The sequence below is a fragment of the Zonotrichia albicollis genome, chromosome 27, assembly GCF_047830755.1.
Source record: "Zonotrichia albicollis isolate bZonAlb1 chromosome 27, bZonAlb1.hap1, whole genome shotgun sequence".
In the NCBI taxonomy this organism is placed as follows: Eukaryota; Metazoa; Chordata; class Aves; order Passeriformes; family Passerellidae; genus Zonotrichia; species Zonotrichia albicollis.
Genome location: NC_133845.1, coordinates 1,622,791 through 1,638,846, shown reverse-complemented (window position 1 = coordinate 1,638,846; position 16,056 = coordinate 1,622,791). Strand labels below are relative to the sequence as shown.

The window sequence follows — 16,056 nt, the reverse complement described above, 5'->3', positions numbered from 1 at the left end:
TGCCAGCTCCACCTCTGTTTGTGGGTCTGCAAGAGTGTCAATAATTCAGCGTAGCAATGGTCCAAACTGGGCAGCACTGGCACCAGGGCTCCCCAAACCCCTTCTGCAGGCACTAAAGCAAGGCTGGCACATTCTGCTCCTCAGTCAGGGCCTGCAGAGCAGATTCTGGGGCAGCCCCAGTCACTGGCAGCGTTTAGAGATGGAGATTTTATTATTAACACACAGAACTTTGCAGGGATGGTTCCTTTTATAAACACACACAACTTTGCAGGGATGGTTCCTTTTATAAACACACACAAGTTTTCATTTTACAACTCAGCTGGGTGGGAAGAGCATGAAGGAGTTCCTGCTCATGGTGAAAAATAAAGCTGCTCCAGGCTGTGTTTGCCGAGGTGGGAGTGTTTGAGGACCAATATTCCCATTTTTCCTACGTGTTTTAATGAGTGCCCGAGTCCCTGGAATGGTTCTTATCTGCCATTTCCTGAGGAGCTGCGGCTTCCACACCACCCTTGGGCTGTTCCTGGAAGTGCAGGACAATTCTGTGCTCATCCTAAGACAATTCCATGTTCATCCTGGAGACAATTCCATGTTCATCCTGGAGACAATTCCATGCTCATCCTGGAGACAATTCCATGCTCATCTTTGTCACTATAGGACACAAAACAACACGAGTGCACACTGCTGCTCTCAAGGTAAAGAAAAAGGGAAGTTTATTTTCTGACTCCAGCATTTACAGTTTTCTAAAAGTGACAGTGACAGTGCCACCTCTCCAATGACACTGCACAAACCAACAGCCCATCCAATTTCTCTTCTTCAATAAAAGAATGCAAAACAATGAGTTATTTACAGAAAGTGTGTGAGAAAATTTGCTACAAGAATGTAAACATCAGAAGGCTTAGAGAAACTGAAAAAATCCAAGTGACACATCCTGGAGACAATTTCCATGCTCATCCTAGAGACAATTCCATGCTTATCCTACAGACAGTTCCACACTCCCATTCCGGTGGAGTGCCATTTCCCCAGGTTTTCCATGGGGAATTGTGGAAGCCGCGTGTTCTGCAATACAGATTTTCCTGAAGGACTCGGTTTTGCACTGAACATTAAAATCTGCGCTGCCCGCGTCTGCCGTGTGTGCCCAGCGGGTGTTGATGTGCCATTAAAGATGCAATGTTCAGTTTTGAGTGAGAATTCCTCTCTCTGGGGGAGGCTGGGGGGACACACAGGATCCCGTTCCCGGGGGCGGTGCGGGGCTGGGCAGGGGCATCCCCGAGCTGGCTCCGATCCCATCCCCGTCCCCATCCCGATCCCGGCCCCCCGATCCCCATCCCGGGGCGGAGCCAGCGCCATCCCGCCCCATCCCGCCCCCGTTCCCGCGGCAACCGGAGACGCGCCGGGAGCAGGTAGGGCCGGGAGTGCGGGTCCTGGTACCCATCAATCCCATCCCACCCCATCCTGTCCCATTTCCTCTCCCCATTCCCCCTCACCTCACCCCATCCTATCCCATTTTATCAATCCCAACCCACCTCACCCCATCTCACCTCAGCCCCACTCAATCCCATCCCACCCCTGCTCGCTCTCTGTCCCCATTTCTGCCCGTGCCACCCCATCCCCAGCTTCTCCTCACCCCCCAGCACTGCCCTGCTCCTGCTCCTATTCCAATTCCTGCTCCCCACATTCCCATCCCACAGCCCATCCCAGCCCTGCTCCTGGGTGTCCCTGTGCTCAAGATCCCATCCCATCCCATCTGCATCCCATCCCATCCTGTCCCATTTCACCTCTCCCCATTCCCCCTCATCCCATCCCATCAATCCCATCCCATCAATCCCATCCCATCAATCCCATCCCATCCCATCAATCCCATCCCATCAATCCCATCCCATCCCATCCCATCCCATCCCATCCCATCCCATCCCATCCCATCCCACCCCATCCCATCCCATCCCATCCCATCCCATCCCATCCCATCCCATCCCATCCCATCCCACCCATCCCATCCCATCCCATCCCATCCCATCCCATCCCATCCCATCCCACCCATCCCATCCCATCCCATCCCACCCCATCCCATCCATCCCCATCCCCATCCCATCCATCCCCATCCCCATCCCCATCCCATCCCATCCCATCCCATCCCATCCCACCCCATCCCATCCCATCCCATCCCATCCCATCAATCCCATCCCATCCCATCCCATCCCATCCCATCCCATCAATCCCATCCCAAATCCCTGATGGATTTGCTTTTCCCTTAGGCTCAGGAGTGCTGGGACCCTCCCCTGGCACTGAGGTGACATCCAGCATGGGGACTCTGATGGGCACGGGGCCCTGTCACCCCCCACAGCCTCCTGCACCCTCTGTGAGTTCCCAACAGCCTTTTTGGTGCCCTTTCTGTCCTTTTTGGTGCCCTTTTTGTCTTTTTTGGTACCCTTTCTGTTCCTTTTGTTGTCCTTCTGTCCCTTTGGTGCCCTTTCTGTCCCTTTTGGTGCCTCAGGAGGATTTGGGATCAGTGACACGAGTGCAGCCGTGCCTTTGGGCAGCTCTTTGGGTTCTTGCTGCAGTCACAGCCCCACAAACCCCACGGGTGAATTCCTGACCCAGGAATTTCTCACCCAGGAATGGGGTTGGATCATTTATGTTGGATCATCTCTGGGTAATGAACAAGTCAGCCCCACAGGCCTCAGGAAATTATTTTTGCTACCAGAGAGAGAAAAGTGATGTATGAGACTGGAATTATTCCTGACCCAGGGATTCCTCTTTTGTTTTCACCCCCCAAACCCCGATTTTAGTGACCAGAAGGGTGCAAGGACAAGGGCTGGGGTCATGCTGGAAGTGGCCAGGAGATGGCAATGCCACCGAGCGCCACCAAGCCTGGGCTCAGAGGTCACTCACCCAGGGGCAGCTGCTGGGGCATCCTTTGGGTGTCACTGCCCTGACAGGGCTGGAATCACTGGGCAGAGAATTCCCTTGGGAAAATTCAGGGAGAATTCTCAATTTCCTGTTAGTGAGAGGCTCCTTGCAAAAGCAGCACTGAGAGGCAGCTCTTGTGTAAAACTGACAGCAAAACACAGCCCTGCCAGCAGCAGCTGGAAACTTGGGAGTCAAGCACAAAGGGAGAAGTGGAATTTAATTTTTAAAAGTTATTTTTAGCCCACACTCCCACCCCAGCCCCATTTGTGTCCCCACAATGGGCAGGAGAATGGCTCAGCAGGTCCAGCCTGGTTTCCATTCCCTGGCATTCAGGCACAGATAAGAAACTGTAAGAATACAATGAAAAACTCCTGCAGAAACAAATCTTTGATGAGAAAACCTCTGAGCTGGGCTGTACCCGAGCCTGGCAGGGAAAAGGAGAACATTTGGAACATTTTTGCCTTTGCTGGAGCAGGAGGGGGCTCTGCAGGAGGGAGATGGGATGAAGGGGAGCCCCTGCATCCCAGATCTTCTTGGTCGACCCAAAAATCTCAAAATCCTTCCTTGTTATATTACAAATCCCCTATAAATGTGTGTTTGCCATGTAAAACACAGGTGGTAAATACATATAATGCAATAAATAGAAATAATTTATAATTTAATAATGTATATATATAATATACCATATATAATATGCCATATACCATATACCATATATAATATACCATATATATAATATACCATATATATAATATATAATATATAATATATAATATATAATATATAATATATAATATATAATATATAATATATAATATATAATATATAATATATAATATATAATATATAATAATATATGCTATATAGTATATAATACATAATGCATACTATATAATATATAGTAATATATTATATACAATATATAATAATATTTATATATATATAATGTAATAAATTATTAGTCAAGAAGAGCATTTTAAACTCCACACTGGAAGCTCTGAGTGTGTTTTGTTGGTTTTTCCTCCAAAATTAGGTCGCTCTTTGTCTCATGGGAGAGCCACTTCGTTTTCCCACAAAATGTTATTGGAATTGCTCAGGCATAAGCTACTCAATTGCATTAAAAAAGGGGTTACATATTTATTTAATGGCATTTTGAAGCTCAAAAGTGAACGGGATCAAGGCTCCAAGCCCCCAGCAGCCCCAGCTTACGGGGCTTTGTGCAAAGCCTGGCTGTAATCTGCTGTTTGGCTGAACAGATGTGGCATTAGAACCGATGAAAACATCAAAATCTCCACTCCCGGGGAATGGAGAAAAAGCAGGGAGAGCAAAATGGATAATTTAGAACGGGACGAGAGGGAACCGCCTCCTTTTGGGTTGGGTACAGAGGGAAGCGACCTGTTGCTTCTCTTTCTGTATTTTAGCTGTGTTGGGCTAAAATTGTGAAATTGTGCCATTGATTTTTCCTCGGGATGCATCAACACTTAGGCGGGGGGGGGGAAAAAATAAAAAAAAAGTTTGTTTTTAACCGCGTTTCACACCTAGAAATGCTGGCAGGACATTTTGGGAGCGGAGGGCAGCGGGGTCGGCGCTGGCAGAGCCCCTGCCCGGGGGTTTCACCCATTCCGCTTTCATTTTCCTTTTTTCCTTCCCCGGGCGCTTCCTGAAAGGTGACACCGACTCCGAGAGGCAGCCTGGGGACACTCGATACCCATTTCTGTCATGGGAGCGCTTAGTGCTGTACGGAGCGAGCTGGTTATTATTTGAACGTTTTCTCTCGCGTTTGGGGTTGTTTTTTTTTTTTTTGCGTTTTTTTTTCTTTTTTGTTTTGTTTTTGGGTTTTTTTGTTTTTTGCAGGTTTTTGTTTGTTTGGGGGTTTTCTTTATTTCTTGGGTTTATTTTGTTTTTGGGGTTTTTTTTGTTGGGTTTTTTGTTTGTTTTTTTTGGGGGGGGGGGGGCTTTGTTTGGTTGGTTTTTGGGGTTTTTTCTTTGTTTTTTGGGGGGGATTTTTTGGGGGTTTTTTTTGGGGGGGGTGTTTTTTGTTTGTTTTTTTTTTTCCATTGAAAAAATGAAGTGTTCAAACTTGCGAACCTCCCAGGCGTCGTGGCCTGCCTTGCGGCTTCCTGTGGCTGCAGAACGATCTCCTCTCAGCGCTCTGCTCTCCCTGCAAGGCATCACCTCCCTCCGTCCCTCCTTCCTCCTCTTCCTCCTCCTCTCCCCCCGCTCTTGAAAATCCCCATTTCCCCAGCGCCTTCGGGGATGGTTTCGCGGTCTGTTTTCCCCCTTTCGGCTGGAAATGGCTTTCAGATGTTTTCTCCCCCGCGCCCGCATCTCGTAAAGCCGCGGCGTCGCCGTGACAACCGAGTGACATCTCCGCCGCCTCCTCCCCCCGAGCATGCCCACAGCGGCTCCGCTCGGCCCGGCCCGCACAGATGGGACCATGAGAGCCCTTCCCCGCCGCCTCCCGGCCTTTGTGCTCGGGAGGAAGAGGAGGGAGAGCAGCGAGAGGCGGCGCCGCGGCCCCTGAGCCCCCCGGGACCATGCTGGCCTGCCTGGCCCGGGGCAGCGTGCTGGACATCCTGCAGGAGGGATTCAGCGAGGTAAAGCCGCGGCCGCCCCGGGAGGAAGGCACGGCGGGGTAGTGCGGGATTGGGGGCAGAAATGGGGGGAAACAGCGAGGTTTATCAGCGGGGAGCGGGAGTTGGTGAGGAGTTTGTGGCCGGTGCTACGGGAGGGGTTGGAGCTCTTCTCGCTGCTCTGCTGCTGGCCCGGGAAACCGCACAAACTGGGGGGTTACGGTGAATTGTACAAACTGTGGGGTCTCGGGAAAGAACAGAGACTGTGGGGTCCTGGAAATAACACAAATTGTGGGGTCCCGGGAAATAACACAAACTGTGGGGTTACAGGAAATAACACAAATTGTGGGGTCCCGGGAAAGAACAGAAACTGTGGGGTCTCAGGAAAGAACACAAACGTTGGGTCCCGGGAAATAACACAGACTGTGGGGTCCCGGGAAATAACAGAGACTGTGGGGTCCCGGGAAAGAACACAAACTGTGGGGTCCCGGTAAATTATGCAAACTGTGAGGTCCCGGGAAATAACACAGACTGTGGGGTCGCTGTAAATAACACGAATTGTGGGGTCCCAGTAAATAACACAAACTGTGGGGTCCCGGGAAATAGCACAAACTGTGGGGTCCTGGTGAATAACACAAACTGTGGGGTCCCAGTAAATTGTACAAACTGTGGGGTCTCGGCAAATTTTACAAACTGTGGGGTCCTGGTGAACAGCACAAACTGTGGGGCAGCGTTTGTTGTGTAAAAAATCGACTCCGCTGCTGAGGGATGTGTGCTGGGGGGCTGGAAATCGGATTTATGGACTCACATTGCTTGGGAGAGGCAGCCAAAGAGCTGCTTTGGGGTTTTCCCCCCCGTCTTTTTCTGTAAAATGAATCCCTGGGGGACTGAAATGGAACTTGGTGGGGAAAATGTAATTTTTAAAGTGTTTTTATTTGCCTATTCTGCTAGGAGAGTAATGAATTGTAAAATAAGGACATGCACAAGAAACTGCAGAGACGGGGATCCCGCAGCTGTGGGGGGACAGCAGTGGGACCTCCCTCTTTGGGGGGCACAAAAATGAGTTTTGTTGGCTATTTATGGATATTTTTAATCCCCGGGCAGCCCGTGCTGGGGCTGAAAAGGAAGAAAAACTGAGTGGGGATTTGCTGGAAGCCCAGAGCTGCTGCTATTTGCTCTCTCACTTTTGGGGGGTTTTTATCCTTTCTCAAAGCACAGAACTGAATTCTGCTTAGTGTTGTGTGACTCCTCAGCCGTGCCGTGCCTGTTATGCACAGAAAATGAAAAATGAACCCTGGACATCTCCGCCGGGCATCCCGAATCCGGGAAAACCAAACTGGGGGTGAAACCTGAGCCTGGCCCGGCTCCTGGAGCTGGAATGGCTCCGTTCCTCCTCCTCCTCCTCCTCCTCCTCCTCCTCCTCCTCACAGTGTCAGTTCATTTTTAGCCAGCCAAGGTCTGGGTTTAGATCGAGCTCGTACTTCCTGTGCTCGGGGCAGCACATCCTCCCCAGGCACAATTAGTGACTTATTTATTAATAATTTAATCAATGATGGGAGTGAACCCCAGCGATGCTCAGTGCCTGGCCCCGGCTGGTTTTACCTCAGCTGTGGAAGAAACTTCCCTCTGCCACCAGAAAAAAGAGATTATCGGGATCTCTGCCTCCTCACACGCTCCTACAAAAGTAAAACTGAAATGGGTTTAGCAAGGGGAGGACCTGGGATTTGCCGAGGCTCTGGGAATGAGAGAGGAGCTCCCACTCCATTCTTGCTGTGATCACCAGCTCTGAGTCCTGCCTGTCTCAGTTTGCCTGTTTGGGTGTTCATTTACACAGAAATTAACGTGGAATTGTGTCCCCATACCTGGTGCTGTTTACATTTACATTAACGTGGAATTGTGTCCCCATGCCGGGTGTTATTTACATTTACATTAATGTGGAATTGTGTCCCCATGCCGGGTGCTATTTACACAGAAATTAACACGGAATTGTGTCCCCATGCCGGGTGTTATTTACATTTACATTAATGTGGAATTGTGTCCCCATGCCGGGTGTTATTTACATTTACATTAACGTGGAATTGTGTCCCCATGCTGGTGCTGTTTACATTTACATTAACGTGGAATTGTGTCCCGATCCCGGGTGCTGACCAGACCCAGCACAGCCAAGAGCCTCGGGGAGGTTCCTTTGTCCCTTTTTCTCCTTTTCCCCCTCCCTCTCCATCCCCTGTGACCGAGGGCACCTCGGCAGCCCAATTATCCCTAATTAGTGCTGGAGCAGCATTGTCCTTCTGCACTGCTGCTTTCTCCACCGTGTGAGGAATCCCGTCCTGCTCCAGGCTCCCTGAAATTGCTGAATTGTCACTTCAGGCCCGTTTATTTCCCTTTTTCCCCTTCCCTTTCAGAGCCAGGGCCCTGGTGGCCGCTGTCACCTGCAGACATCTGAGGGCAGGATGGTTTTGTTTGATGTTGAGATGCAGCAAAGTCCCCCCCGTGGGCATTAAAGCCCCTCATTAATGGCCTGCCCTGCCTTGAAGGTGTTTCCCTGCTGTTTGTGGGGATTTCTGCAGCTCCCAGGCAGATAAATAATTCAATCCCGCAGCTGGATGGGGCCCTGGGGATGTGTGGCTGCTAAAAGCAGGAGTTTATAATGAAAGGGAACCACAGAGAGGGGGCTCATCTGCTCTGACTCTGTCCATGTGGCCCCAGCCTGTTCCCTTTCCTCGGGGAAATGCAGTTTATTTATGCGCTGACACTTCTGCCAGCTCTTGCAAACAGATGGGGCACAGAGAAATGTGTCACAAGTGAGCTCCAGGCTGCATTTGAGCAGCACCACACCTTGTCTTTTTTCGAGCTGGAGGATCATTTCCTGTGGCAAACTTCATTATGTGGCTGCCCGTGTGCAGTGAGTCATTTAAAATAACTATTTTCTTCCCCCCCCTCCCCGAGATTATGCTGAACAAACGATCCATTCCAGAGAGGCCAGGGAGGCTGGCGGGGGCTGTGGGGCAAGCAGGGCAGGGTGAAATGCAGGATTGGGGGAAATCTCCCCCATTTCTGGGCTGCAGGGAGCTGCAGGGCTGTTCTGCCCCTGTTCCATGGGATATTTCCCCTGGTTCTCAGCCCTGTGAAATTCCTGCATTTCCCAACCCCTCTCCTTCACCCTGCCCGGGTGGAGGTGCCGTCCTGCCTGTGAGCTGTGATTCCTCACCCTGGGCAATGCTCTGGGGGTGATTTGGGTTCGTTTCTCTGTTTGGAGTAATTTTCTGGGGTGTGAGCCCTCTGCTCCCCTCGAGACAAGGTCCTGATCTGTGATTCCTCACCCTGGGGGTGTTTTGGGTTCGTTTCTCTGTTTGGGATCATTTTCTGGGGTGTGAGCCCTCTGTTCCCCTCAGGGCACAGTCCTGATCTGTGACTCCTTGCCCTGGGATGATTTGGGTTCGTTTCTCTGTTTGGGGTCATTTTCTGGCTCTGTTCCCCTTGGGGCAAGGTCCTGATCTGTGACTCCTTGTCCTGGGCAATGTCATGGGATGATTTGGGTTAATTTCTCAATTTGGGGTAATTTTCTGTCTCTGCTGCCCTCGGGGCACGGTCCTGATCTGTGACTCCTCACCCTGGGGGTGATTTGGGTTCGATTCTCCGTTTGGAGTCATTTTCTGGGGTGTGACCCCTCTGCTGCCCTCGGGGCACGGTCCTGATCTGTGACCAGGAGGTCTCAGCTGGGCGATGTCAGCACAAGGAGCTGGCACTCACCCTCTCCTGCCCCAGCGCTATTTATAGGATTAATAGGATTCACCATGGAGAGCTGGTTTGACTTCTGGCTCCCTCACCCTGCTCAGCCCCAGGGCTCTCTCAGGGGTCCCGGATCCCACCCCAAGCTCCGGAGGTGCTGGTTCATCACGCCAGCTCTGCTTTGGGGTGATCCTGGCAGCGTTTCAGCCCTTCCCCACCCTGCTGGAGCCTGGGGGAGGAAGGGGGGCTGAGCCTTTGCAGGGTGTCCGGGCTGCCCTGCAACCCCGGCAGAAAACACAGCTGGGGCTCCCCACAGCTGCATTCACCCCCAGATGTGCATTCACCCCCAGATGTGCTCTGCCATCAGTTTTCCCCCAAACCCTGGTGCCTGGCCAGCAGTGGGACTCCTCAGCAAGGTTTTGCTGCTCTATAGGATTAGGGTGGAGCAGTTGGGATCAATCCCTGCCTTGGTGGCTAAGCCAGGCTGTCCCTTGGCAGGGTGTCCTCACAGAGCGTTTGCACAGGAGCAATCCCACATTTCTGCTTTTCAAAACATTTTTTCCAGGAGCAGGAAGGTTATTGCAGCTGCTTTTTGGGTGGAAAGAGGAAAAAGGGGATGGGACAGGGGAGACATGAGGGAATCCCGAATTTCTGTGTCCTGAATGTGCCTTTAGGGCTCTGACTCTGGGCCAGGGAGCCTCTCTGGGTGTCCTTCCAATCTGCAGAGTTTCTGCTTGCAGATTTTGGAGTGCTGAGGAGCTGAGGGTCCCCTCAGAGCTGCCTGGGGATGAGGATGGTGCTGAAGGAGGAACAATGCTCCTTTCCCCCCCCCAGAGCACCAGGGGATGTGTCAGTGCTTGGGACTGACAGCTCAGGGTGAATCATGTGCTCCAAAGTCCTCTGTGCACTCAAAGCTCAGCTCTTTGCCACTTTTTTGCCTTTATTTTTTGCCTGTAGCTGGCACAGAAGCTCTGCCTGGGTGGGAAAAGGGCCTCAGGTACCTGCTGAGCATCATGTGAGAGGCGCTGCTCCCTCAGGGTCTTACATTTGCATTATTAAGCCCTTTCACTCAAAATTAAACTCAAAATTAAGCTCAGAATTAATGAAATGCCAGGATTTAGGCGCAGGTGGGAATGACTTCATCCTGCACTGGAAGCTGGGTGGCTCTGGAATGGGCCATGGCAGCTTTTGGCTTTACAAAAATCAAAGGGGCTGAAATAATTTAAGGAGTTGGGATGGAATTTGTTCTTGCTGCTTACACTTAAGCTCCTCCTGTTAACGGGTAAAGAAAGAACTCAGGAAAAGGTGGAAAACTCTGCAGTCAGAAATTCCATGTCCTGCTGGAGGGCTGGGCACTCTGGAAATCAACACCTGCTTTAAATTATTATGAGTTTTATGAAGGAGAACTCCTGTGGGTGCTGTTGGTCGTTCTGGCCTCACTGTGGTCATGACTGGGTGGTTTTCACTGTTGGATGCATCTGAACACATTAAAAAACTTGAATCACGTTCAAACATCAATTTTGAGGGGGAAAAAATCTTTTTCTGCCTTTGAGAGCAGAGGGAATCATTTTCTTTGCTTGGGAGTTTGTGCTTTCTGCTTCCACAAAGGCTTCCTTGAAAAGCAACAAAAAAATTAATCAGCAAACTGGAGGAAGGCTGGGTGGAAAATTACAGTCTCCATCTAATTAAGGTAATGTCAGAAAGCTTAGAAATCATTCAGGGCCTCAACCTGATGCAATTAGGCTGCTGCAGACCTTTGGCTCAGGGCTCTGAGGGATGGAACAGGGAATTTCTTTTCATCCTGGGCTCTTCTTGCTGCCCTCAGCAGCCCTGGGGCTTGGGCAGTGGCCACAAGTGTGCCACAGAGGGAAATGGGTGTGAGGAGCCCCAAAAATCTCATCCTAGAGGATGGTTGAGCCCCAAAAAATCTCATCTTAGCAGGATAATTCCCTAAATCAAACAGGAATGATGGATTCCAGCTCAGTGCACAAAGCCAGATCAGTGTAAAGAGCCCCAAAAACCTCATCCTAGCAGGATTGTTCCCTCAGTCAAGCAGTAATGGTGGATTCCAGCTGATCAAAGCAGTGCACAAAGGTAAATGGGTGTAAAGAGCCCCAAAAATCTCATCCTAGCAGGATGGTTCCCTAAATCAAACACTAATGATGGATTCCAGCTCAGTGCATAAAGCTAAATAAATGTAAGGAGCCCCAAAAACCTTATCCTAGAGGAAGATCTCCTAAATCAAACACTAATGATGGATTCCAGCTGATCAAAGCAGTGCACAAAGGGAAATCGGTATAAAGAGCCCCAAAAATCTCATCCTAGAGGACTGAGCCCCAAAAATCTCATCCTAGCAGGATGATTCTCTAAATCCAGTGATAAAGATGGATTCCAGCTCATCAAATCGATGCAGAGAAGGGATCTGGTTCCAGAACAGAAGGAAACAGGGTCACAGGATCTACTGGAAGGTGGCAGTGAGCAGGGCAGGCCCTCCTTGCTAGAAAAATGATTTTGTCCATTTGTTCAACACCAAAAAGTGCCATATTTTGATCCCAGAGAGGTAAAAATTAACCTCATATATCCCAACCTGTAATTTACCCATGGAATCTGTTGGGATGTTCTGTAGTCCCCAAGACCTGGGTTTAAAAACCTCCTGCCCTGCAAAGTGTTCCAGAGTAAGGCAAAACACCAAAAAAGCTCCAACTCCCTTCAGGTACAGCTGCTGCTCTTTCTATGGCAAGTACAGGTAAAAGGGGCTTTTTTTGGAACACAAAGCTGTGTTAATGTAAACAGGATTAAGCTTAGCTCCACCATAATCCTAAATAATGTGTGTTCTGTGGAGCACACCCCACAGCAGGCTGCTTTTCCTGTGAAAAATTCTGGGTTTGGAAGAAATGTTGGTGAGAAGCTGAATAGTGAAGGATTTTGGGCCCTCCAGCTTTGAAAGTTGCCTTTGGGGTTTCTGCTGAGCAGCTTGGGGGCTTTGTCCCTTCATCCTATGTGCATTTCGCAGCACTTGGCCTTTTTTAGGTCACTTAACTTTTATTTCTGATAAATTTCCTTGGGAGGCTCAGTCCCGTGCTGCCCTCAGCTGCCAGCACTGACAGCTCCCTCTCTGGATTTCTGAGTTCTGCAGCAATCCAGGGCTCTTGCTGAAGTCCCTCAGCCTGCCAGGATTTTGGGTACAAACTTAGGAAATGCTCTTCAGTCCAACTGTCTGAGCGTCTGCAGGAAAATCTGATGTTGAATGGAAAAAACCCAAACCCAACCAAGTGAGTCTGTAAATGAGGTGTAAGTCTGCAGAATTACAGCAGCCATGGCAGTGAAACGACTCTGTCCTGGTGCCATCCCAATTCCATTGCCTCAGAAGCCTCCTTTTAATGCTCATTGTTTAAAATGTAACTGCTCTGGGATTTAGGGATGGCTTTTTTTTGTTTTTTTTACTAATAATAACAGTGACAACCTCCTCCTTCTTTTAAGAGACTAAAATCTTGCCAAAAATTCTTTTTTTGTGAATGTGCAAGGAATGTTCTGAGAGGAGGAACAGAAAACAAACTGCTTGGTGAAAGGGATTTTCCTCTAAATGAGGCAGAAGTGGAAGATCCACAGAGACTCCTCCAAAAAGTGCAGATTTTCTGCAAGCTGGGAGGAGCTGTGTCCTTGGGGAATCAGTGCCAGTCCCTAAAATGATTAGAAAAATACAAAATAAAGACTTGTGGGGTGTAGGAGTGACAGGGGTAGGAGGGTCAGGATGGAGGGAGATGAGAGATCTCTGCAGCCAGGGCTGGGAATTGTGGGTTATTGCAAAGGGCCAAGTGCAGGGCCCTGCTGGGAGCTGCCAGGCACAGCCGAGAGCAGGAATGAGAGAGAGAAAGAGAGGTAAAGAGAGTGGTAAAGAGAGAATGAGAGAGTAAAAGAGAGGATCAGAGGGCGAGGTTCCCGTTACAATACAATAAATCTTCTTCTGGTTGTGGAATTTGGGGTTTATTGCAAAGGGCCAAGTGCAGGGCCCTGCTCTGCAGGAATGAGAGAAGAGAGAGGAGAGAGGATGAGAGGGTGAGAGAGCGACATTCCCATTACAACACCATAAATCTTCTTCTGTGCTGAATATTGTAATTCTCACTAACCAATCTAGTACAAGATACAAATCCTACAGCATTTCCATACAGCCTATAAGAATCATTACATCACCATATTGTGTTATATTTTACACAAGCTCTTTCCTCACCAAGCCTTGGAAAGCAAGGCCAAGCCTGCAGCCTGCTCAGAGCCCCAGAACCTCTGTGTCCCCCTCATCCAGGGCTCTGAAAACCACTTGCTTGCCATTATCTCTCATTTGTTTGTGTACAAACTTTATATTTAACCTTGTAAGGAGAGTTCAACCACATTACATCACCATCCTGTGTTACATTTTAAACCCTAAAAACTCCTCTTTGGGCCCCTTCTGCCAAGCTGCAGGGTCTGCTCTGACCCTTGGGCCTGCTCTGACCCTTGGGCCTGTCTGCAAGCAGAGGGTGTTGTTCCATCCAAAGGGGATCACCTTCAGCAGCCACACCATTGTTTTCCAGCTGTTCAGTAACTGAGGGATCTCAAAGCTTGCTTTCATTTCAATCTCGCTTATAGTGTCTATATTCTCAGAATCTTTTGCCAGACAATGATATTGATAAATATTTCCTGTTCCATCTCCCCCAGCAGTGGGGCTGGGCATTGCTGCCACCTCAGCAGAAGCTGCAGAGCCCCTGCCCAGGCCGAGCCAGCTCTGCCCCAGCAAAGATGGATCAGATGTGACATTTCTGCTCCCTTTTGTGGCAGAGCCCCCGGGGCAGCCCCTCGGAGCCCCCCAGGCCGTGCTGAGTGAGCAGAGCTGCCTCCCACAGCTCCAGGCGCCTTCCTGAGCCAGCCACCACTGATCCGAGCTGGATTTCCTCTGTCAGGATCATTCAGAGCCGGGCTGTGACCAGACTGTGACTTTGATGGGCTCTAAAAGCATCAGCCCTGCTGAGATCATATGGGATGGGGGCTTAAAAGCTGCTGCATGGGCACAATCATGGGGAGCTTAGTGCACAGGGAGCTAATCCCATCAGGGGATGGGTTTGTTCACCCTCCATGTGCCACTGAGCCCTGCCCGGGGATGGCAGCAGCCCTGCAGGGTTGCAGGGAAAGGCACTGGCATCTGCTCGTGGCCTTGGGGTCATTTGTGCCACATGGGGCCTCAGGGTGACCAGGAACCTGAGTTTGGGTTTTCCTGGTGTGAATTTCAGTTTGCCTGGTCCGAATTTGAGTTTTCCTGCTCTGAGTTTGAGCTGTCCTGGTCCGAATTTGAGTTTCCCTGGTCTGAATTTGAGATTTCCTGGTCTGAGTTTGAGTTTCCCTGGTCTGAATTTGAGTTTTCCTGTTCTTTCAGACTGGTCCGAATTCACACCAGTTTTCCTGGTGTGAACTTGAGTTTCCCTGGTCCGAATTTGTGTTTCCCTGGTCTGAGTTTGAGTTTCCCTGTTCCGAATTTGAGTTTCCCTGGTGTGAATTTGAGTTTCCCTGGTCCGAATTTGAGTTTCCTTGGTCTCTCAACCTGCCCAGGAGCCTGAATTTGAATTTTTCTTGTCTCTCAGACTGACCACAACCTGAATTTGACTTTCCCTGGTCTGAATTTGTGTTTCCCTGCTCTGAGGTTGAGTTTCCTTGGTCTGAGTTTGAGTTTCCCTGCTCTGAGTTTGAGTTTCTCTGATCTGGATTTGAGTTTCCCTGCTCTGAATTTGTGTTTCCCTGCTCTGGGTTTGTTTCCCTGCTCTCTCCCACCCACAGCATCCCTCCTGAGCCCAGCCCAGCCCCTGTTCCTGGCTCCCAGGCCCCAAGGCAGCTTCCCTGCGTGCAGGAATAGAAACTGGGCCACAGGAAATGCTGAGGCAGCTCCCAGGCTGTGGAGGGGCTGTGCAGGAGTTCCAAATGAGCCACGCTGGGAATGGTACAGAATGAGGCTCTGGTCTCTCCAGGAATCCTCCCCTGCTTGTCCTGGAGCTGTTAAACGAGCAGACAGTTGTTAAATTGTTAAATTGTTAAATAATCAGGGTTCCCTGCCCCTGCACGCTGGGTTCCTGCTCTGGGAGTGAGCAAACCCCCAAAGTGAGGGGATGACAGCGCTGGTGTGGCTGCAGTGCAGCTGAAATGCAGAACTCGGTGAGTTCAGCTCCAATTTAGATAAAATACAAACCTCTGGGGGTCAGCTCCAATACAGATTGTGAGAAATGAACCGTATTTATCTCACAGATGCAATGCAGAGCTCTGGGGTCAGCTCCAATGCAGATGGAATGCAAAGCTCTGGGGGTCAGTTGCAATGCCATAGATGCAATGCAGAGCTCTGGGGTCAGCTCCAGTGCAGCTGAAATGCAAAGCTCTGGGGTCAGCTCCAAAGCAGATTGTGAGAAATGAACCCTATTTATCTCACAGATGAAATGCAAAGCTCTGTGGTCACCTCCAGTTTAGATGAAATGCAAAGCTCTGCGGTTGGCTCCCGTGCAGCTGAAATGCAAAGCTCTGGGGTCAGTTGCAATGCCACAGATGCAATGCAGAGCTCTGGGGTCAGCTCCAATGCAGATGAAATGCAGAACTCTGGGTTCAGCTCCAGTGCCACAGATGAAATGCAAAGCTCTGGGGTCAGCTCCAATGCCGCAGATGCAATGCAGAGCTCTGGGGTCAGCCCCAATGCAGATGGGCTCAGCTCCAGTTTGGATGCAGTGCAGAGCTCTGGGCTCAGCTGTGCCCAGCCAGGACCCCTGTCCTGCTCTCTCCTCGGCCCCTGAGCTGCCCCAGCAGGCAGGGCTGGCAGCCAGGCTCTGGGGTGACAGCTCTG

General features: G+C 50.2%; 1 protein-coding gene across 6 annotated transcripts in view; it reads left to right on the top strand.

Annotated features, from left to right (window-relative positions):
- The first annotated feature begins 1,336 nt into the window (after positions 1–1,336).
- The window catches only part of DIXDC1 (DIX domain containing 1), a 35,341-nt gene continuing 20,621 nt past the window's right edge, over positions 1,337–16,056 (top strand). For 4 of the 6 annotated variants that reach the window (XM_074559586.1, XM_074559589.1, XM_074559588.1 and 1 more), the window contains exon 1: positions 5,309–5,504. In XM_074559586.1, coding sequence (XP_074415687.1) covers positions 5,445–5,504 — 60 coding nt within the window. In that variant the 5' untranslated portion in view covers positions 5,309–5,444. Of the gene's footprint in view, positions 1,401–2,252; positions 2,357–5,148; positions 5,505–16,056 lie in introns of those variants that run through there. The other 2 variants (XM_074559587.1, XM_074559590.1) reach the window with 2 other exon arrangements.